A 22,500-nucleotide genomic window follows, 5' to 3' on the forward strand; every position below is an offset into this window, starting at 1 on the left:
TCCATCAGTGGAGGAGTGCTTCATTGACATTTTGTGTGTAAATACTTTGGATAGTGTGAATAAAGGATTGAATATATATCACTGCATTGGTACACAAGAAAGATAACATTAGCGGTATTTTACAAGCGACAGCCATCAAATTATAAAGAAACGCTTATAAACAAAGTTTCAGTGAGCATTTTTAACCTAAAGCTTATGTACTCACCTCGACGAAAGTGTTAGATTTATGTCGGCGCTCATGATGGAAATGGAAATAGATTGTTTTTACTGAAAACATGAAAAGCGCGCCATGCTCCTTGTTGGTAATATCCGGAGACTTTTAATTGCAAAATTATAATTATACACAGGAGCGCAACCCAACATTTGAGATCACTTCCAACAGAACGCGCCGAGAAATCAGTTATAGCATACGAAACGTCAAGTCCTGATTTTCGTTTTATTTCTAATTGAACTTTTATGGCCGACGAACAACAGTTTATATGATATTGTTTGTCTTTCATTAAGAAGGACAGCACTTACCCTCTGCTGACAAATGTTTCTTGAATTTAGTTGATGGCAGCTGGAGTGATTGGGGTAACTGGAGTCTTTGTACACGGGTCTTTAATGGCATACAGATGCGGACAAGGGAATGCGTGAATCCAAAGCCACAATTTGGTGGGATACCATGCAAAGGATCTACTACAGTTATGAGAGGGTGCACAAACACGTCAAGTTGTCTGCAAGGTATGTTACCAAAATCAACGCTGTTTGAGTTTCAATTGTTTGCAAACAGCTCCTCAAATACTGGTTAACACCTTCTTACTTGTCAGCTTGTCATTTTGTAATTTACAGAATGTTCATTCTCCCTTTGTCGCTTTCTTTTTGCAAGCTTTCTTCAAACAAATTCTGCTGAACTGTCCAGCATCCTGGCATTTGATACATTTGATTTCTTCAGTTGATCTGGTGGACAAAGCTAGGCGATCCTCATACCTGTTGCACACGTCCTATTGGATATAAGAAATAGGTGGCCAGTCAACACTGCCTTTCAAGAAAAGGATACAAGGAGGTGTTATCATATCTCCATTAAGTTACCGTGGTCAACACAAATACATTTAATATTAGTCAATTATAACCCAGCTAATAATTGCGGAATTGCCAGTTATTCACTAGCTCTGCAATTTCCTTTATTAGAATCTCCCGTACGTTTTCAAACAGAGGGCAGTCCATCTACTGGAGTGATGCAAATTCACAAGAACAACGCCTGGAAAGCCCTTTGTACCGCACATTGGGAAAATAGTGAAGCAATTCTTGCCTGCCAAGTAAATGGCTATAACTACTACAGTAACGACAATTTTACAGGCAATTGGAAAAGAGGAAATACAAGCTTGGTGAACATCACTTCTCATTCCTGTTCATCAATCATTCAAAGTTGTGGGCTCATTAACACTCAAATCCAGTGTTCAGGTACAATAGTACGAACAAAGAAAATCTCAGTCTTACCCGTAGACCATCGCATAGTTTTAACACAGCAAGTCAAGTTTATAATAACCTGTGGCTCGCTGTATAAGAAATGACTTACTGCTGGTAAAAAAAGGCAAGGCACTAATTAATGGAAGCATGGCCACTAAGGTGCAGTTGGGCTGAACGAGAAAATGTCACACTTAGCTCTGCTGCAGAGCACGACTTATTTAAGTCCAGCGCCCAAATCTCTAGACCACACGTCACCGTCTTTGGGACTGATGATTCTGAAACCGCTAACTTATTATATTGTACCCTGTTTTTTAAAGAAATGAAGGCCCAACTGGAACAGTCTCAATGAGTGGGCTTCCTCTTAAAACATTATTCTTGTTACATTATTAAATTAAGGATTTTAGCATCGCCTATCCTGTTCAAAGTTTTAGTCAAACTGAGATAAACTGGAGATATTGAGGAATGGACAATGAACAGAAAGCAATGGTTTGTTGCCGAAAAGGAACGTGGAGGACAATTAGAACCAAGCATTGCTTTCACTGATATGTTATTCTTTCAGTTCCTGTGCGCCTAAGTGGGGCGAAAGCTAAGTATGGTGGAAGAGTAGAAGTTTTTTACCGCAGAAGGTGGGGCAAGATCTGTCGCAATACATGGGATATCAATGATGTCAAAGTTGTTTGTAAACAACTTGGCTTTAGAGGTGCCCTGGCCGAGTTCATGACGGGAATGAATACCAATGATGAAAACATACCCATTGTAATGTCAGATATAGCTTGTACTGGACAGGAATCCGTTTTAGCCCAATGTAATCGTTTAGATGAAGAGCACAAGTGTCCGGAAGACATTGGGGCTCAGGCTCTGTGTGTACCAAGTAAGTAGTCACTTTTCACCAGGACTGACAAACAGAAGGTTGTGACTAGAGACAGTTTTTTTAACTTGATCATCCTCGTCAGTATATTTTTTAACATTTGTTGTATTGCCAATTCCAAACAAACTTCAATTTCACTCTTTTTAACTCTATTTGGAACAAAAACAATGACATTTCTATTTTCACATTTTTATCTAACTAAACGATGGAAATCATTAGAAAACGCAAGGATCTAGCTACAATGTATGTGTGTACTGGTCGTTGTAGCAAAGGAGCTTTCGAGTTCATCATTACTACCTAAAACTGAACAGTCGATAATGGAAAAAAATGAAAGAAATAAAAACTAGCAGAAAAGGATTATGGTTTAAATAGACGAATTTTACAGGTAACATTTGTATAAGAATAAAATGTGTTTGAAAATATATGAAATTACAAGAATCTTTAAATTGAAAAATATATTTACTGCGAAAGGCTTGCAAAAACCGATGAGAAATTTTGCAAAGTAATTTATTCAATACAACAATTTTGTTCTAGACAACGTGGAAGTTCTGGAAAAGAAAATATTTAGTTCTAATCTTGGTGGCAATAAAACCGTGCAATGTTCTTTAAAAAAGGAAAAGCAGAATGAGCATGAGATGGTTAAATGGTATAAAATTGGCGCCACTGCTATTGAACTCAATCCAGACGAAAGAATTGAGGTAAAAGGCGTCACTTTGACAATAAAAAATGTTCAACTGGATGATGGGGGAACATATGAGTGTCGAGGACAACGTTACACTCGATTCTACACAGTTTACGTCAACGGTAAGTTTTTAAGTGCTTAGAAAACCATCAATATGCCACAAATAATTATTATCAACAAGAACAACAACAACATAATAACAGGGCCGTAGCCAGTAGGAGGCAATCTAAGGCACCTACTTAAGTCATTTCTTTCGTATTTTATTTTTTATTTGATTTGATTTTTTTTTAATAATACAGGATATCAGTACTGTTAGCGTCAAGAACACCCTAAATACCTATGAATATAACTTGCCTTAGTTATATTTTTTTCTGGCTACCGCCATGAATCAAGTTTATACTCCTCATCATCATAAACATCAGCTTAAATTTTCATCTCCATCAACAATATCCTAATCATCAAGATTATCACCATGATCTTCATTGTCCTCATCAATCTTAAAATTCCTTTATACCACAATCTTGGACAAAACTCGTTGGGAAAAAGTGACGCTCTAATTTGTCTGTGTGATAAAGAGAAAAATTCTCTCTACTTCCCCCCCCCCCCCCTCCCCCACCCATTCCAATGATGTTGTTTTAAAAAGCGACCAAAGGCTTGAACAGTATTTTGCATAACATTATCAACATTGGTATGGGGGGAAGGGGGGGAAGACCAATATATTTTGTTATTGCGTGCCAAATGATGCTTAAGCTGGAATTTTTCCCAAGAGTTTTGTCCAAGATTGCAGGTAGATTAATTTCTCGTCTACTTTCGTCAGTCTCACTCGACTTAACATTAGCTCTTTAATCACCACTATCCTCGCTGTTTGTTTATGTGGTCTACTGAGAAACTGTTTCGCAACTTAATCATTTGCCTTGCTTTTTCTTTCTTAGAACGTTCATTTCATTGCACATTACCAGCAATTACATATACTTTTCATAAGAATTCTATCAGTCATTTATCTTCATTAGAAAACATTGTCAGTCTCTACGTAAAGTAATCATTGCAATAAGGAAGCAACTAGATCAGTTGCAAAAGAAGCCTGGAGAATCAACAAGACTTGAATCCCATGAAATTGCACTGCACTTGCTCTACCATCTGTCCTTTCAGGCCAACTGGGAGCTGGTCGCTTGTAAGTTCGTATTGTAACCCGTAATACGTGGCGGGTGAATGATTTAGGGTGCTTGTATGAAATATTTCATGGGTTTGCGTCCTGTTTAAGATTGGATTGTTTCAGGGTTCATTCGCAACTGACCAAGTTGCTTCATATCTGCGATAATCTGCACAACCGCAGTTATAATGTACGAACTTTTTATATATTCTCTCTATCATTATCATTATGATTACGATGTGTTATTACTGCAGAAAATTTATCCTTTCTTCTTTTTGTTTTTTTTTTCCTTAGCCGAATTTAAAAACAAAAGACCACAACAAAAACTTACACCTGGCAAACCTGGCCAAATAAATTGTACTGCAGAAGGAAATCCTCCTCCTCAATTTGAATGGAGAAAAAACAATAGCCTACTCTTGGAGGATGACAGATTCACACAGTTGTCAGATGGCAGTTTGCACATCGATACAGTCCGGCTAGAAGATAAGGGAGTTTACGAGTGTTCCATGAAACAAACCAAAGGACGTGACAGAATCACTGTTTATCTCCAACATATCAACGTGTCTGTCATAGGTGGGTAAAGGTGGAAATGATGAAGGTCGTATTCATAAAGAAATCAGAAAAATTCCACTTCCCAAAAGCTATCTGAAATTTGGAACATATGAAATGAAGTGTTGATAGAACTCACTGGGAACTCGAAAAAATCCGATCCCCAGATGGGATTCGAACCCACGACCCTCCGTAATCTAGCGGGATGCTCTAACCACTGAGCTACTGGAGACTCTATGATGAGCAAGGGTAAAACGTGGGTCTTTGACTCGAGCTGCATCGCGCAGCTGCAGATTCAAATAACGACTGAAAGCATAGCTCATAACGGCATCGCACAGTCACCTTAAGCACATCTGAGATTCGGCCAACCAACCACCCACCCAAGTAAGCGAATGTGAGAATGATATACACGTATGAAAAGTCGGATTTTTCCGAGTTCCCAATGGGTTCTATCAACGGTTCATTTCATATGTGTATATTATTCTCACATTCACTCACTTGGGTGGTTGGTTTGCCGCATCTCAGATATGCTTTAAGGTGACTGCGCGATGCAGTTATGAGCTATGCTGTCAGTCGTTATTTGACTTTGTAGCTGCGTGATGCAACTCGAGGCAAAGATCCACATTTCACCCTTGCTCACCATGGAGTCTCCAGTAGCTCAGTGGTTAGAGCATCCGACTGGATTACGGAGGGTCGTGAATTCGAATCCCATCTGGGGCTCGAATTTTTCCGAGTTCCCAATGGGTTCTATATTCTCTCATTCGCAAATTTGGAACACCATAAAAAAAGGCAACGAGTAAGACAACCCATGTTTCCTTGAATAATAGCCAAATACTTAATTTGAAGTGACGTCTTACCACTCCTTGCTACTGTACTAACGAATCTGTCAAATCCCTGGGCATTTAAGGGACGAAGGAGGCTATCTTTAGATATTGGCACATCACACCAACTGCTTTGAGTTGCTTCTATTGTCAATCAAATTTAAACAATTGTTTCTTTGTTCCCAGGAGAGAGGAGAACAAAGTTCTTAAGCAAATTGACAAAGCATTCTGCTCTCGGTAGTAAAATGACTTTATCATGCAAATCATCTATTCCTGCCCTGTCTAAGAAAATGTTCCCCTATTAGCTTCTCCTGCTCGTCCACCAGCATTTGTACTGTAACATTAATTATTGCCATGTTATCTGTGTCTTCAAAGACTGGATTCAAGACATATATATCCTAATCCAGAAACCTGTTTCCGGAGGAAATAACTTGTGGCCGATATTCTTTTGACAGTGAATATTCGAGTAAAGGAAGCGGGTGATTACGGCTGTTAGTGTCATCACCTCAGTACACGACCTCAGTGCACTTTTTACTTCGACCTTGAAAGATATTTCAAGCTAATTCCTCCTACGTGTAATTATTTGCCCGAACCCCTTCAACGGGAAAACCTTAAGTTGCTCGCACACTAGGGGTCATTTTGCAGCTACATAACCCAAGAACGTGTAGCAGTTTTAAAATCATATTCCATGCATATAACGCGGCATAGAGTGGGAACCTATAGCGGGGACATGAAGCACCGACCAAATCAAAACATGTACAAAGAGAACAAACTGCGCCATAAGCATGTGCCTGGGACATCTATCCATTTTACTCACACACTACGAGGCATTTTACAGGTATGTGTAGCGGGGACAAAACCACAACTAACACAGTCTTAACTGATTAGAGTGTAATGTGAAGTGCTAAGTATCTACCCCATATCAACCATGTGAGCGTTAGCCCTACTGATGGAAATGTCCCACACAAGGACAGAGAAAAACTCTGACCAGGGCGGGAATTAAACCCGCGACCTTCGGGTTAGATCGCCGCTGCTCTGCTGACTGAGCTACAAGGTCAGAAGGGAGCAGGCCGTGGGAACTGAAGATGTTAATGTCACGGCAATGAACATGTACAAGTACAAGGAAGAATTGCGTTTTTGCAAACGTTTGCCGAGTAGTACTTATATTTGAACAGACTTAACTGATTAGAGTGTAATGTGAACTGCTAAGTATCTACCCCATATGAACCATTTGAGCGTTAGCCCTACAAACTTAGCACTTCACATTACACACTGATCAGTTAAGTCTGTTCAAATATAAGTGCTACACGGCAAACGTTTGCAAAAACGCAATCCTTCCTTGTTCCTGTACATGTTCATTGCCGTGACTTTAACATCTTCAGTTCCCACGGCCTGCTCCCGTCTGACCTTGTAGCTCAGTCGGCAGAGCAGCGGTGATCTAACCCGAAGGTCGTGGGTTTAATTCCCACCCTGGTCAGAGTTTCTCTGTCCTTGTGTGGGCCCATTTCCGTCAGTAGGGCTAACGCTCACATGGTTGATATGGGGTAGATACTTAGCACTTCGCTTTACACTCTAATCAGTTAAGTTTGTTCAAATATAAGTACTACACGACCAACGTTTGCAAAAACGTAATCCTTCCACAACTAACACAGACCATTAAGCACAGCAGCGAGAACACTTTTCAGAGACGTTTAGCGGCGGTCAATTCGTGTTTCGTTCACATGAGGGGGGTGTAGCAGGCGCCTGTATCGGAGGCACACAGCAGGTACAACAGCAAATAGCCCACTTTCGATATATTAAAATTCAGCTTGATAGTGAGGCTTAGAGGACACAAACACAAGAAATGAATAGACAAGTTCATTAAGTTTGCTTTGTTTGTGTCCTCTACGCCTCGCTGCCAGGCTGAATTTCAATATATCGAAAGTTGCCTATTGCAGACTTACATTCGCAACTGCAGCCATTACATGTCTCAGGTACATGGAGCCGCAGTCAAATCCTGTTTCATACATACGAGTGGAACTGTAGCAGGCACTATTATAAGGAGCTCACAGCAGGGACAAAACTTATCTACGCACACACATTCGCCACTGCAGTTATTACGTGTCTCAAGGGCATGCAGTAGCAATTTGTCGCATTGTCTGAATTCTTCCTACCACTCGATTTCACACCGATGTTTTGTCACTGCAACATGTTCCGCCAAATTTCATTTGGTCGAACTTCATGCGGCATGTTGCAGCAACTAATGTTGCAAAAGGGACGTTTTTTATCGTGTGAACAGCTCGGGAGCGTGCGCCCTCAGCTTACTGAGAGATTTAACCAATCACAGGCATAGAGACGTCCATGAGACATGTTCCCACTGATGTGCTTCATTGTATGTGTTAGTGGTGGTTTTGTACCCGCTGCATGTCCCCTTTAGACATGCCTGTAAATTGCCCCTGTTAGATATAGAAATCCGCCAGAGGACTGGACACTGTATGCGACGTCATGTGACGTCAGAGAGAGAACCATGTGCTTTTGAAAAAGTTATGAAGCTAAACAGTTAAGTTAAAAACTGTGGAAATACACTTGGAATAATTCAACATTGTGTGGATTTCTTGTGTAACATTTTGGGGGCCTGTCCGGGAGTAATTGTGGAAGAAACTGAATGGTTTTATTAACTGTTTGGATGGTCGATTGATCACTGTGTACGAGGACTTGAGTGTATCGCCGCCATTACACCTCGATTTTGTGTTTCGATGGACAACGTTTTGTCGAGCAGGATGCAACGGGTTGTAGTTTAAGGGAACATGTGGTGTGGACGACTGGTCAAAAGATAGTGGGACGCGGATTCGAGAACAGGGAAGGTAGGAACGCTGTTTTATTGGATTTTATGTATGCTGGTTTTTGATCGTGTTGTTTATAAGTAAATGTGAAATGGCCGAAGAGAAACTGATTCTCCTGGATCTCAAAATTTTGTCGTTGGACTTGAGTAGGTTATGTGAATTTGCTCTTCATGCTAAAGTTGAAAAGTCGGCAGTAGAGGGCAAGAGGAAATTAAGTGTTATTCGGGCCATCAGACGAAAAATTGAGGATTCAGTTGAGGATTTGTGTGACGATGATCAAATTGAGTATGTCGATGGGTTAATCGCACATTTGGGCCCACCGCCACTCGAGGGAATGGAAGATAATTACGGCCAAGGAGAATTAGAAAACATAGGCGACCTAAAGAAACTCAAGGAAGAGCTGGGTACATTAGAGTATAAGCAGCAACAAGTCGTGGAAAAATTGGCAAAAATGCAGAAAAAAGAGCTTACTGACTCAGTGAAGGACGAAGGCACAATTAAGTTTCCGGTTAAAGGGGTTGAGCAAAGCATATTCCGCAGAGATTTTAAAGTACAAGGAGTGGTGGGCGACCCTGGCCAGAAGGATAAGCTGGGTTATCAAGCTCTAATATCCCAAATAGAATCAGGGCTTGCCAAGGGATACTCGGATAAGGAAGTAGTTAGTGCCGTAGTCCGTGCTATACAGCCAGGCCTGCAACTAAGAAGCTATCTAGAAAACATGACTGACCTAACCCTGCCCAGGCTGCGTAAGATTCTTTGCTTCCATTTTCATGAGAAAAATGCCACAGAACTTTACCAGCTTCTAACAAACATTGCCCAGCTGCCCAATGAAGACCCGCAGTCATTTTTGATGAGAGCACTCACGATTAGACAGAAGATAATTAGTGCTTCAAAAGAGTCTGATAGTGGGGTTAAGTATGATGCTTCCTCGGTGCAAAGTTTGTTCCTGCATGCCTTGGAAACTGGTCTCGCTGATGAAACCATCCGTACAAAAATACGACCTCTCATTCAAAACCCAAAAGTCGCAGACGAAGACCTCATTGGAGCAATGAGCCTAGCCATATCGGCAGAAGCCGAGCGAAGTAATAAGTTCAGTCTTACTAACAGGGGAAAGTCTGCAAAGGTGTTCACCGTTGAAAGTGCAGTAGAACCAAACACAAGGAAAGAATTGCAGAAGGACTCACAAGTCCTAGCTACACTGAAGGCTGTACAAGCAGAGCTGGCCACAGTGAAATCGGAAGTTAAGACCCTCGGGGAAGTAGCAGGTAACCAGAAAGGAGACACTATGATACCTAGTCATCATGGTGGGGGTGGAGTGAAAGCTGGAACAAGACGACCAGGTTGCCAAGAGTGTAGAAGGAAGGGGGAAGGCGGGGTCCAGACATTGTCAAATGGGGACTCAATATGGCTGACAGCTCTGACTGATGAAGAAGAGGAACTCCATCTTGTCGACGCCCCGTCATTAGCATCTTGCAATCAAGTAAGAGTGGTGGATTTAGTGAAAGCACAGAAAGAAGACCCTCACATCGGACGCGTCCTTGAATTACTCAAAGCAAACCGCAAACCGACAGTGAAGGAAAAGTACCAAGAATCACCTTTGGTTCGTAAGTTACTGAACGAGTGGCACAAGTTCCATGTACACAGGAAGAGCGGGTTACTTTATCGTAACCAGCAGGTTGTTCTCCCATTGAAATTTCGTCGCACCGTTTACCGTGAACTCCATGAAGAAATGGGCCACCTTGGTGTTGAGAGAGTGCTAGCTCTGGCTCGAGAGAGATTTTATTGGCCACACATGAGGAGAGATGTGGAGAACTTTATCCATCACGTCTGCCGATGTCTAAAACAGAGACGTCCAAATCTACCAACAAGAGAACCATTACAGCCAATTACAACAACGGCTCCTCTTCAAATGGTTTCCATCGACTTTGTGCACCTAGAGCGGAGCTCCGGAGGCTATGAATATATCCTGGTGGTGGTAGATCACTTAACCAAGTATGCGCAAGCGTACCCAACGAGGAATAAGACCACTATTACCGCTGCAGACAAGATCTTCAATGATTTCATCCCACGCTTTGGGTTTCCTGAGAAAATCCATCATGACATGGGAGGCGAGTTTGAAAACCGTTTGTTCAAGAGGCTTGAGGAACTCTCTGGAGTAATGCACTCGAGGACTACTCCATACCATCCACAGGGCAATGGTTTGGTTGAGAGAATGAACCGTACGTTACTCAGTATGTTGCGAACCCTACCTGAAACTCACAAATCCAGCTGGAAAGACCATGTAAATAAACTAGTTCACGCATACAACTGCACTGTCCATGAGTCAACAGGTTATGCTCCATTTTTTCTTTTATTTGGTCGTAATCCTCGCCTGCCAATTGATGTAATGTTTGATCTCGAGGAGGAAACGGGAGCCAAATCACATGCTGAGTATGTTACCAAGTGGAAGTCTGCCATGCAAGAGGCTTACTCACTCGCGTCAAAATCTGCCATGAAAAGTGCCATGAGAGGGAAAAAGAATTATGACAAACGAGTAAGATCATCAGCGCTGCAAGTAGGAGATCGTGTCCTGGTACGCAACCTCACTCCTCGTGGTGGACCAGGAAAGCTCCGTGCGTTCTGGGAAGACCAAATTCATCTGGTCGTTGCAAGAAAGGGGGAGGGGAGCCCAGTATACGACGTAAGGCCAGAATCAAGTCAGGGACCTAGCCGTACTCTACATCGAAACCTCTTACTCCCTTGTGACTGGTTGCCAGGGAAACCCTGGGAGGACCTCCCTCCTGTAAAAAAGAGCAGAACACCGGCACCTTACTTTTGCGATGACACCCAACCACTGGTACAGGAAGGGGACGGAAGTGACAGCGAAGACGATCTTCCAGAAATTTCATGCGGTAACCGCCCACTGAGACGTGATAGAAATGACCAAACACAGATACAGGTAGAGACTACAAGGAAAGACGAACCACAACCAGATATCACCTATGTTCCTGCTGGTGAGGTGTCAAGTGAAACGGGAACAGAAGCTAACATTGCTGGTACCTCTAACGAAGCACCGTTGACGGAGGACCCTCAAGCAGATGGTGGAGAGATGGTCGAACAAGAGTATACTGGCAACCTAGGCCGGCCTCAGCGTCTGAGACAGGGCCCAATGCGCCTTACTTATGACACTCCTGGGGAACCAACTTACGTGCAGCAGGTTCGTGCCAGTCCATTTGCAGAGATACAGCAGTGCGGGATACCTACACCGCCAACACCCTACATACCTGAACTGCCAGTGAACCAGTACTGTGTGCTACCACCAGCCTTGAACTACATAGTTCCACCGGTACCACCCATGATGTCCTGGAATGCGAACATGATAGTGCCTCATATGATGCCCCAGCCAGTAGTACCACAGCTGCCACAATGGAGAGTGCCATACCAGTCATTCCAGTGCAGATAAACAGTTTTTCTATTACATTGTTGTACTTGAAAAAAAAAAAAAAAAAAAAAAAAAAAAAACGAGAATTTTCTTAAGTGTATTTAAACATTCGTTATGTGAATGCTGTGAAAACTGTCTTAAGATAGTCGTTGTACTACAGAATCGTGAACGCCAGTATGGAGAGATAAATTAAGAGATTAAGTGGTCTGTAAGGAGCTGGGCCTGATCACCCCACTCCAGGATTTAAGAAGTAAGGAATATTCTGAATCAAAAGCTACCACTCTTGTAAAGAATTATTCTGTATTGCAAGTCAAATGTCATGGATGACATTCTTTTTTAAGTTAGGGGGGAGTGTTAGATATAGAAATCCGCCAGAGGACTGGACACTGTATGCGACGTCATGTGACGTCAGAGAGAGAACCATGTGCTTTTGAAAAAGTTATGAAGCTAAACAGTTAAGTTAAAAACTGTGGAAATACACGTGGAATAATTCAACATTGTGTGGATTTCTTGTTAACACCCCGTAGTCTGTTAGTAAAATGGATAGGGGTTTCCGAGGGACATACTTATGGCGCAGTTTGTTCTCTTTGTACGTGTTGTTATTTGGTCGGTGCTTCATGTCAAAGCTATAGCTTCCCGCTCTATGTCGCGTTATATGTATGGAATATGATTTTAAAACTGCAAGTACATGTTCTGGGGTCATGTAGCTGCAAAATGGCTCTTAGTGTGCGAACACCTTTACATCCAAACGCTTGAAGCCCTGGTCAAACTCGTGAAGTTTTCTTTTTATTAGCGCGTGCATTATTTATGAGAATGGAATCGGAATCTGCTGGTTTTCAAATTTTCGCTAACTGCTGGCTGTTCGAACTTATAATGGATAGTAGCTAGGATTGGTGAATAGGGTAAAGCTATCAGCATAAAAAGCCACAGAGATTGCCGTTTCATGATTATTATGGCGCTTTTTTAAATTGGTAGTAGGCCAAGGAATTTATTACCAGCTATCTGAAAAAGCCAACATTTGGGAGAAGGTTCGACTTAGATAGCAATCACTAAACATTGTCTCCCGTAAAACGTTTTCTAACCTATTGCTGTTATCAGAGATTTTCAGTACGGTATTAAATCCGGGGAAGAACGGGCTCGATCACATATATTCATGTACATGTAGTTTTGAATTTACCCAGATTGATAATTCGCCCTTGTCACACGGCGGCCATATTGTCCCGGGAGACCAAGAAAGCTTTGTTTTACCACGCCATGCCTCGCAGTGGAAACCATGGGGGTGAGAATTAGCGTGGTAAAACAAAGCTTTTTTGGTCTCCCGGGACAATATGGACGCCGTGTGACAAGGGCAAATTAACAAAAAACCGCCAGGTCCTCTTTGACGCTATTTAACGATTACTTAGTAATATGAAGAAAGTCAGAAAAGATATTAATAAATTCGCATCAAATTGATGGTTTCTACAGAGTCAGCAAATTGAAGCCGAATACCCTGGTAATTCGAAAGTCTTGAAACTCAAGTTCGTTGGAGACGCAAAAATATGACACACTATCAACGGATACCTCTCGAATTTCAAAGAAATTAACTTCGTCTCGGGGAACATTGAGGGTCGAGGGGAAACAAAACTCACTGTTTCCCGTGGGGCCAGTCATTAATTGTTTTGTTTTACCTCCCGACTCAAAATAGAACTGTTTTGCTCAGTTCTTGGAAGCTTTCGTCCAAATTTTGGTCTTTGCATAAGTCTCTCAATGTTTATACGGCATTATGGGTGGCCTTGTTAGTAGATTTCGAGCTTTTGTCACGTAGAAGCTGTTCAGTTTCTTCTTCAGGTCTTGTTTGAAACCGTTTATCTGCCATGACTGCGTAAAAATTGTTTGCTTGACTCGGCTGGCATACACATTTGCCGCTGTTTCAAAAGTGCACGACCTGAAAACGTGCGACTCGAAAGTGCAAGTCGTTGTTTCCCTAGGAAGTCAGTGAGTTTTGTTCACTCTAGGGAGTAAGTGAGTTTTGACCCATGACACATGACACGTTCTCCTCCAATCGGAAAACGTGTTTGAGTTGGAAGGTATAACAAGGGCGTTTAAAGTGCTACTATGATCAAAAATCACTTCCTTTTTTTCTTCAGAGTTTGAAAGGGTGTTCGGTCAACACCTAACAGGCAAAATTTTGAGCTTTGAGTTTTATCCAAAGGCTGTTTTTTTTTTTGGTTTTTTGTTTTTTGTTTTTTTTGTGTGTGTAAGTTTTGGATTTCACGGTCCGCCATTACTCACGTTCAAACCTAACCGATTGGCCCTCGGAGGGTTGGATCTAGGGAACATGACGTCATTTACTGACTAGCTTAAAATTTCAGCATGTAAAGGCAATTTATTATATATGCAAAACACGGGTTTAAAAGTCTGAAAGCCCGAAACTCCCGTGCTGCATATAAATTGAGCCGCATGCACACGCATTGCAATCTTAAAATACTTAGTCTTTGACGTCATGTTCTCCTCGACCCAGCTCTCTCAAGATTTTAAAGTTAGTAATGGCGTACCAATAAATAACAAAATTCCATTTAAAATAAACAGGTGTCTTTTTAAAATCAGAACTTAAAACTTAGATCACTTAGTTTTTAGTTAACATTGTTTTGAAATCCAAAGGAGTCGCAGTAGCACTTTAACGAGATAGTCTATTTGGCGCGTGTCGCCGTAAAATTGTCACGGGTCGTGGGTAAATTGTCGCGGGTCCAGAAGATAGGAAAAATTGATAATTGAACTTTTATTTCACAAACGTATACCAGTTCAACGTTTTCAATACCAATAACAATAACAGCAACAGTAGCTTGATAATTAACGTAAGCTTAATTTTAAGATTTTCGTTTATATAAATGCATATAAATTGTCATGATGGATCCAGCAGAAAATGGAAAAAAAGAAATTAAGTTTTATTTCACAAAAGTACACCACTTCAACGTTTTCAATAACAATAACAATAGCTTGAAAATCTCACTTATGCTTAATTTAAATGATTGCTGATTGTTTTTTTTTTTTTTCTATCAGCGTGATATATTTTGGCTTAAGGCCCGGGCAAATGATAAATGTTGGAAGATCCAACACGTTGGTTGCATGTTGGACAGTCCAACATGTTGAAAATTAGGGGGTGGCCAAACGATACCAAACACCATTCAACATGTTTGATCAAACTGATGAGACGCATTGGGTTGTGGGTAAGGATATCTCCCAGGGTACACCACGTTGTAACATCCACGGATGTTTGCAACATGGCGGAGAGTAAAGAGAAATTTAACCGTTGTTTATCAGTGTTATTAGGGAGCTTAAGCAAGCGCGTTTTTAAGACGAGGACGGCAACCGGAAGTGAGCTGTTTTCCCTTTTAGCTTGTCTTCATACAACCACATTTACATTGCTAAGTATCTTTTTTCCATTAGAGATGATAAGTATAAAAATCTGGGGGACACCACTGTCCTGGCACGCGAAATTTTCTCTTCCGGTTGCCGTCCGCGTTATTGGTGATGGCCGAGCTTGAAGAAACCGAGGATAGAGTAAGTAAACTAGGTAAAACAGGAGAATGGATCCGAAGACGACAAGAGAGTGGTTATTCCCGTAGATATTTCCTTGATATATCGCAAATAGTTAGCTACGAACTTTCGTTTATAAAATAAACGGTGTTTCAAAAGTGAAAGCTATTTCAATGTTAGGATGAATTATTGTTCAGTCATTCAGACGTCATTGTGCATTTCTCGTACTAACTAGGGAAGTCAGGATGGCGTAGTGGTTATCAATCGTGCCTTCCACGTCTGCGACCCGGGTTCAACTCTCGGCCCCGAGATCGTATCTGAGCTGAGTTTCAGTCGATCTCAACCTGACTCCGAGGGTTTTTCTCCAGGGAGTCCGGTTTTCCTTCCTCAACAAAAATCGACTCCCAGCCTGGCTGTGGTGCTGTGCACCGAGGTCGAGCCGCGCCTTTTGCAATTCAGTCTCCGACTGCGAGTAAGGGCGTTTAGCAGGTCAGGGGTCAACTTTCAGAAAAATCTTTAAGATTCCATTCAAATCTCGGAAACTCCAAAAGAGAAATTTGGATGTTCATTTCAGGCTAGCGGATACCGGTCACGCGTGACATAGCTCCTTAATTGCTTACGACCGTACTGGGAAATATCGGCCCTCTATCGTTTTTGTGGGGAGCCTCTACGCTCGATCAATACTTTCACGGAAGTTCGGACCAATATTCCCCAGTACGGCCATCGCGCTCGGTTAGTATGAGGTAGGTAAATAGACCACTTTCGATATATTCATCATCTCGAGGCTCTGGGGAATAGATACAAGGATTTGTATGAGTTTATTCCCCAGAGCATCGAGATGATGCCTTTTGTTTCGGACTGAATTTTGATATATCAAAAGTGGGCTTTTAACCTGTTATACTCGCAGACTTGAGACTAGTAGGAGGAACTATAAGGGGCGAAGGACGAGTGGAAATATATCACAAAGGCGTCTGGGGAACAGTTTGTGATGACGGCTGGGATATAAAAGATGCTCAAGTTGTTTGTCGCGCACTTGGGTTCCTCTCTGCCGTCGCTGCTCCACGAGGAACTCGTTTTGGGAAAGGTAGCGGTGTAATATGGCTGGAAGATGTAGACTGTGCCGGATTCGAGCGCTCTTTAAAAGATTGTGGGAACCGTGGATGGGGTAGACACGACTGTGATCACGATGAAGATGCGTCAGTCGAGTGTTTAAGTAAGTAAAAACCAGCAACAGCGCTACATTATATTTAATATGCCAGGGTCTCGCTTATTCAGACACAGGGAGCAGAGGAGTCCTATTTGACTGTTTTTCCAGTTAAATTAACCGTACGAATCGATCTTGTTGAATTGAATCACCGTATGTGATCAAACCACATTCAAACGATCGTGTCACACTGCTGTGACCGCTGCGGTTGAAATCCTATCCGCGCAACGAGAGCCGCATACAATAATGCCTGTGGGCTTGTCACAAGTGGTCACTGAACAGTATAGAAATAGACAAGGAATGAAAGCGATTTCGGTCTTTTTTATTTTTATTTTTACCATCGTGAATGCAGTAGCCGGTTATGATCATGACTCGTTAACACGTCGGGCTAATTACATATTTTTATAATTCCCCCGGCATTGTCAAAATATATAAAAAGTATGAAATATTTTTAAAATACCATCGTTAAAACTTGGAAAACATCTGTTTACTGGTTTTGATTGGAATCAACAACAGTTTTAATGGCGAAAAACTAGTCTACGATCGCACTTAACCATATGGTTTCTTAATGGCAGAAGGCTGTAGCTGGTAACAAACTTGAGAAAATTTGTTTGTGTAAAAAAGTTCTTTTTTTTTTTTCGTGAATCATGAAATGGTCATTTAATTGCCTGTAAGATGTCAAACGGTCATTTTATTTTCCTTACTCTGCATTAGGTGCTTTTACTCCTCGAGTTTAACGCCTATATCTTCTTAATTAAAAAAGGTTACAGTTATATTCCTTTCTATAGCTTTCAGCGATCTGGATCGAGGAGAAAGCGACGTCATTTACTCACTTACTTAAATTTTGGGCTCTCAGGTTTTAAAATTCGTGTTCTGCGTATTAAGTAAGCCGCGTTCACACACTGCACTTTTAAGCTGAGAGTAAATGACCTCACTTTCTGTTCATATCGAAATAAGAGGTAAAATTATTTTGGATGTAGAATTATGTAGTTGTTTAATAGTGGCTGGAATATGTTACATTCTGCAAATAGTCAGTGATATTTGATCTAAAAGAAATTTCGTTATATACAATTTGCTCTTATAAGATATTTTCCCAAAATACTCTTATTTTAATCAGTGGCTCCTGTAGTTTACGTATCCCCACAATACCAGACTGTCGTTGAAGGAGAAGCAACCAACATTAGCTGCAAGGCGAGTAGTGTACCACTACCAAAACTATCCTGGAAATTTGAAAATGGAGAGCTTCCTACGGATGCTGTCATTACAAATACTTCGAACCCGTCACTTCTTCTGTTACCAAAGACTGCAAAGAGTATGGAGGGATGGTACCAGTGTATAGCCAAAAACGAGGCTGGTGAAGAAAGTTCCAATTCCACTCTTCATGTATTAGGTTTGTGTGTTTGTTTTGTTTTTGTTTTTTTTGCTATGACTTTTATATATAATTTAGATCACGTGCATGTGGCGTGCTTTTAAAAACAAAAGGGTTTGAATTGAATAGATTTACTTTCAAATAAAATCAAGAGAGTATGAAGGTAAGAGAGGTACTCCCTCATATTGGCTCTATTTGCATCGTTATCGCTCTTAAGTTATTTTTAGATCTCCAGCGAGATCCGGTATTCCCACGAGGGTTAACTGATAGCCAATCATATGTGACCATTTTACCAATGTTGACAGCTGAGCGAATTCGGATGCAGTCATTATAAATACTTCGAACCAGTCATTTCTTCAGGTACTAAAGGCTGCAAAGGGTATGGAGGGATTTTATTTATTATTTATTTTTTTTTTCTTTTTTAAAATTTATTTAACATAACAGAAGTTTACATTGCACAAGATACATGTATATAAAATAAAATAAAAAAGAAGAAGAAAAGAAAAGAAAGAAAACAAATACACCAGTGTACAGCCAAAAACGAGGCTGGTGAAGAATATTCCATTTCTACTCTTCATGTATTAGGTTTGCTTTTCTTTGATGAGTTTCGTATACAAGTTAGTTCACTTTCGGCGTTATTAATAAAAAAAGAGGGTTTGAATTGAATAGATTTATTTTCAAATAAGGTAGATCACAGTTCACAACGCAGCCAGGCTAGGTTATTTTCCCGTTTCTCCGGTTTAAAAGGAATGCAGCTTATAGAAGCTAGGATTTAAGACCAGACGTTTTGACACTCCTGCCTAGTGCCTTCTTTAGGGGTGATCTAAAGCTGTTACGTGAATCCTTTTATACGCTCACTGGTAGCGCCATTTTTTATTAATGAGGTGTAAATAGGTGTCAGGTACGCTATGTATACTAGTCCTTGCAATGACTGCCAACATTAGCATATCGGACAAACCAAACGTCAGTTTGGCACGCGTTTAAGATGCCCCTAACTTTATTTTTTTTTTTTCTATTTAATTTGAAAACCAGTTCGTATTTTGGCAAAGATTAAAAAAAAAAAAAAGAATTAAGTAAATCCATCGAACCCTTGCGAGTCTGTGAAGGTTTGAAGTTGTGATGTTCTGGTTCTCGGCCGTATGAAAGGAGGTCTGAAACCTAATGCATTTGTGACGTCAGCCGGCAAATCCAATTGCTGCGCTTTTGAGACGAAGGTGCGATCAACTGGAGTTCATCTGAAGTTTCTGGCCTTGATAAGATCTTTTAAATTAACCTTCAGGCACAGAAATGATTTAAAATCAGCAAAAAATATCATTAAGCGAAATTTACAGACTTGGATAATTCCATTGAGTCCAAGGATGGCTGGTATATGTTCTTTCACATCAAAGAAGAAGATGGTGATTTCCAAATGACGCCGGTGTCGCCAAGTAAAAGCGAAAAAAGTCTGGAATGCCGATGAGCCGATGGCTGATGAAGACTGCTTAAAAGGCATATGAAAAGCAACTAAAAGAAAATGAAACCCTCGAGCGAATGTCGGAGGAAATTCCCAGCAACACGCGTATCGGGAATATTCTAGAAAAACTTTATCTGTGCGCAAATCGCTTCCCCAGTTGATGTCACACAACAGAATTGGACCCAATCTCCTGCAAACTCGGCGGTGAACCAAACTAGCGACTATTTTCAGAATTTCGAAAATTTACAGAAAAGTGAGGAACTAACATATAACTATAATATTTTCACCAGAGTATCAGGATCAAAATAATATTTTGACGGCTAACAAAAAAATATGGGGTGAGGTGCACGTTAAAGGAGCTCGAATTCAAAGGGCAGTATTTCTTTGCAAAAACGAAACTTCAGCGTCGTAATATACTTGCCACACCAAGCATGGAATTGGGTGAAATGTAATATATAGATTTAGCCAATCCTAAAAGCAAAGCTCCCGTTTCTAACCCCAGAAAGCGATATGGTGTATACATATATATTCCTTCGGAAGTTAGCGAGAGCATGCATGCCTTCATGGTAACACATTTTGTTTTAGCACATGGAGTCTCCTGAGGCTCCAGTTGAGTATATTAAGGAGTGTATTGCTTGATATATTCATCAAGTGTGACACTACTCGGCGGTGCTTCAGTTCACATTCTCGTTTTATTGCAACGATATGTCCTCGAGCCCAAAATCTCCACGAACCCAGAAGACTTTGGAGACGGAGGAAGTTTTCGAGCGGTTTAAATCCTACATAGATCAAAAGGTGGAAAGCCTTGCATCAGGTTTAGTCTCTCAAGCAACCAGCGGAACTCAGAAGTTAGAAGGAGCGCCTGAAGCGGGAAAGTTGAAATTCCAAGGCAACAAAGACCAGTTCCTTTTTAATTCCGAACTACAAGGGACTCTGGACGACACCGCCGATTTCCTGGCCTCGCGGGATGTCGAGAAAGCCGGCGAGAAGGTGGAAGAATTAAAGAAAAGTCTACGCCATCGTCAAAAGATTATCACGCTTGCTGATAAGAGCGAGGCCGGTTGGCTGGCTGTTAAAGAATACCAAACCGAGGAGCTCGCGAGCGACTCAAAGAACGAGAAGAGGATCAAAAAAGCGCAAGAAAGAGCGCTAAAGCAGAAGAAACAAAATGCCTTTAAAAGATCCGAGAAAGCCAAGAATTCGTCTAACGCTTCTAGTTCTCGCTCTGGCGACGATAGGATGCTTTTTCGAGGTACGCTCATTGCCCTTTCTTTGATTTTCAGTGTGGCAGGCAAGTGCTCTCACTCTGCCTGCCTTATAGTTCGTGTCTTTTTCTATGCGTCAGCGTTCTGGAGAAGAAAAATATTTTTCCTTCGGAAGTTAGCGAGAGCATGCATGCCTTCATGCTAACACATTTTGTGTTAGCACATGGAGTCTCCTGAGACTCCAGTTGAGTATATTAAGGAGTGTATTGCTTGATATATTCATCAAGTGTGACACTACTCGGCGGTGCTTCACATTCTCGGTTTGTTTTATTTTATTGGTTAGTTTATTTGAACTTTTTGGTGGTCGCTCTGCTTCTGCGTTACTTGTTTTTTTCCTTTTCAGGCCGTCGAATGCCTTCTGCGACAGACGTCTGCTTCAGATGTGGAAAAAGAGGCCACTGGAGTTCTACTTGCGGAAGACTTCTCGACGGATTCGGACCCGCAAGCCAACGGTTCAAAGGAACAGTCGGCACACCTCTCGGGGATCAATCCCGTAAACCAGTTGAGTGATGATACGGCTGGAGTTTTTGAGGACATCATTAAGGTAGACGATACGTTTTCTCCAAATTATGAATTAGAGTCGGATATATCGGAACCTGGTTTAGCTCCTTTATCCGTTAAAGGTAGACTAAAAGCTCACGTCCAGTTTTGGGAAAGAATAAACGCCCCCTCTTTTATCACGGAATGCATTAGAGAGGGCTACAAGATACCCTTCTATCTTACTCCACCAACGGCAGAATTCAAGAACAATTCCTCTGCTTTGAAACATTCCGACTTTGTCCAATCGGCAATTCTAGAGTTGGTTACCTCCGGGAGAGTTTGTAGAGCGTCCAAGTTTTACCTCAGGTTTATTAATCCCCTCTCTGTTTCCGTCCAGAGTTGCGGGAAAAAACGCTTCATTTTAGACTTGAGATATGTGAGTCGATATATCTTTAAGCAGACGGTCAAGTTTGAAGATTGGAGAGTTGGGCTAGATTATTTTGAGAAAGGTAGTCACTTCACTAAGTTTGATCTTAAAAGTGGGTATCACCATTTAGATATTTTTCCCGACCACCAACGTTTCCTTGGGTTTAGCTGGGTCATTTCTGATGGTAAACATAGTTTCTTCATGTTTACTGTCTTACCGTTCGGTTTATCTTCAGTGCCTTACATCTTCACCAAGCTACTCAGACCTTTAGTTAAACACTGGCGATCTCAGGGTATACACACTGTTGTTTACCTTGAATGATGGTTTCGACGTCGAATCTACCAAGTTGTCAAGTGAGATTTACTCTAGCATCATTAGATCAGATCTGGCTTTGGCCGGCTTCCTAGCGAACGAAGATAAGTCAGTTTGGGACCCTGTGCGTTTAATCACTTGGCTTGGTATCGTTTGGGACGGGCTTCAGGGAAAAATTAGCATTACTGAACCCAGAATAGATAAGGCTTTGCTTCACATTGACAACACCCTTCAAGATCCTAGACTTTCTGCTAGACGCCTGGCTTCCATTGCGGGTAAGATTATCTCTATGTGTCCTGTTCTCGGGAATCTCAGCCGAATTATGACCACGCATTGCCAGATGCGGTTGCCCAAGACTGGGACAGTGTGTTTGTTCTTGATAGATATTGCATGGTAGAGCTTCAGTTTTGGAAGGATAATCTCCGCTTTTTTAATTCCAAAACTGTTTCAGATTTGGCATTCCCTTTAATATCCATGTACTCGGATGCGAGTAATGTAGCTTGCGCAGGCCATATTGCTGGGAAAGATGTGCACGCTCACAGGATGTTTACCGAAGCAGAACGCCAGGAGAGCTCTACTTACCGCGAGCTGTTAGCTGTTCAGTTTGTTCTTAGTTCGTTGAGTTCGTTTCTTCCTAACTCTAGGGTTAAGTGGTTTACCGATAGCCAAGGGGCGGCTAGGATTGTGCAAGTTAGCAGCATGAATATCAATC

At 41.4% G+C, this 22,500-nt stretch overlaps 2 protein-coding genes across 2 annotated transcripts in view; both read left to right on the forward strand.

Annotated features, from left to right (window-relative positions):
• Positions 1-22,500, forward strand: part of LOC137989057 (inactive tyrosine-protein kinase 7-like) — a 92,677-nt gene that overhangs the window by 7,447 nt on the left and 62,730 nt on the right. The window contains exons 2-8 of the mRNA XM_068834946.1: positions 550-723; positions 1,171-1,443; positions 2,009-2,320; positions 2,852-3,121; positions 4,444-4,722; positions 16,186-16,491; positions 17,600-17,872. Of these exons, the coding sequence (XP_068691047.1) occupies positions 615-723; positions 1,171-1,443; positions 2,009-2,320; positions 2,852-3,121; positions 4,444-4,722; positions 16,186-16,491; positions 17,600-17,872 (1,822 nt within the window). The 5' untranslated portion in view covers positions 550-614. The remainder of the gene's footprint in view (positions 1-549; positions 724-1,170; positions 1,444-2,008; positions 2,321-2,851; positions 3,122-4,443; positions 4,723-16,185; positions 16,492-17,599; positions 17,873-22,500) is intronic.
• The window catches only part of LOC137989085 (uncharacterized), a 4,612-nt gene continuing 2,121 nt past the window's right edge, over positions 20,010-22,500 (forward strand). The window contains exon 1 of the mRNA XM_068834978.1: positions 20,010-20,628. Coding sequence (XP_068691079.1) covers positions 20,010-20,628 — 619 coding nt within the window. The remainder of the gene's footprint in view (positions 20,629-22,500) is intronic.

Source organism: Montipora foliosa, unplaced genomic scaffold (genome assembly GCF_036669935.1).
Source record: "Montipora foliosa isolate CH-2021 unplaced genomic scaffold, ASM3666993v2 scaffold_438, whole genome shotgun sequence".
Taxonomy (NCBI): Eukaryota; Metazoa; Cnidaria; class Anthozoa; order Scleractinia; family Acroporidae; genus Montipora; species Montipora foliosa.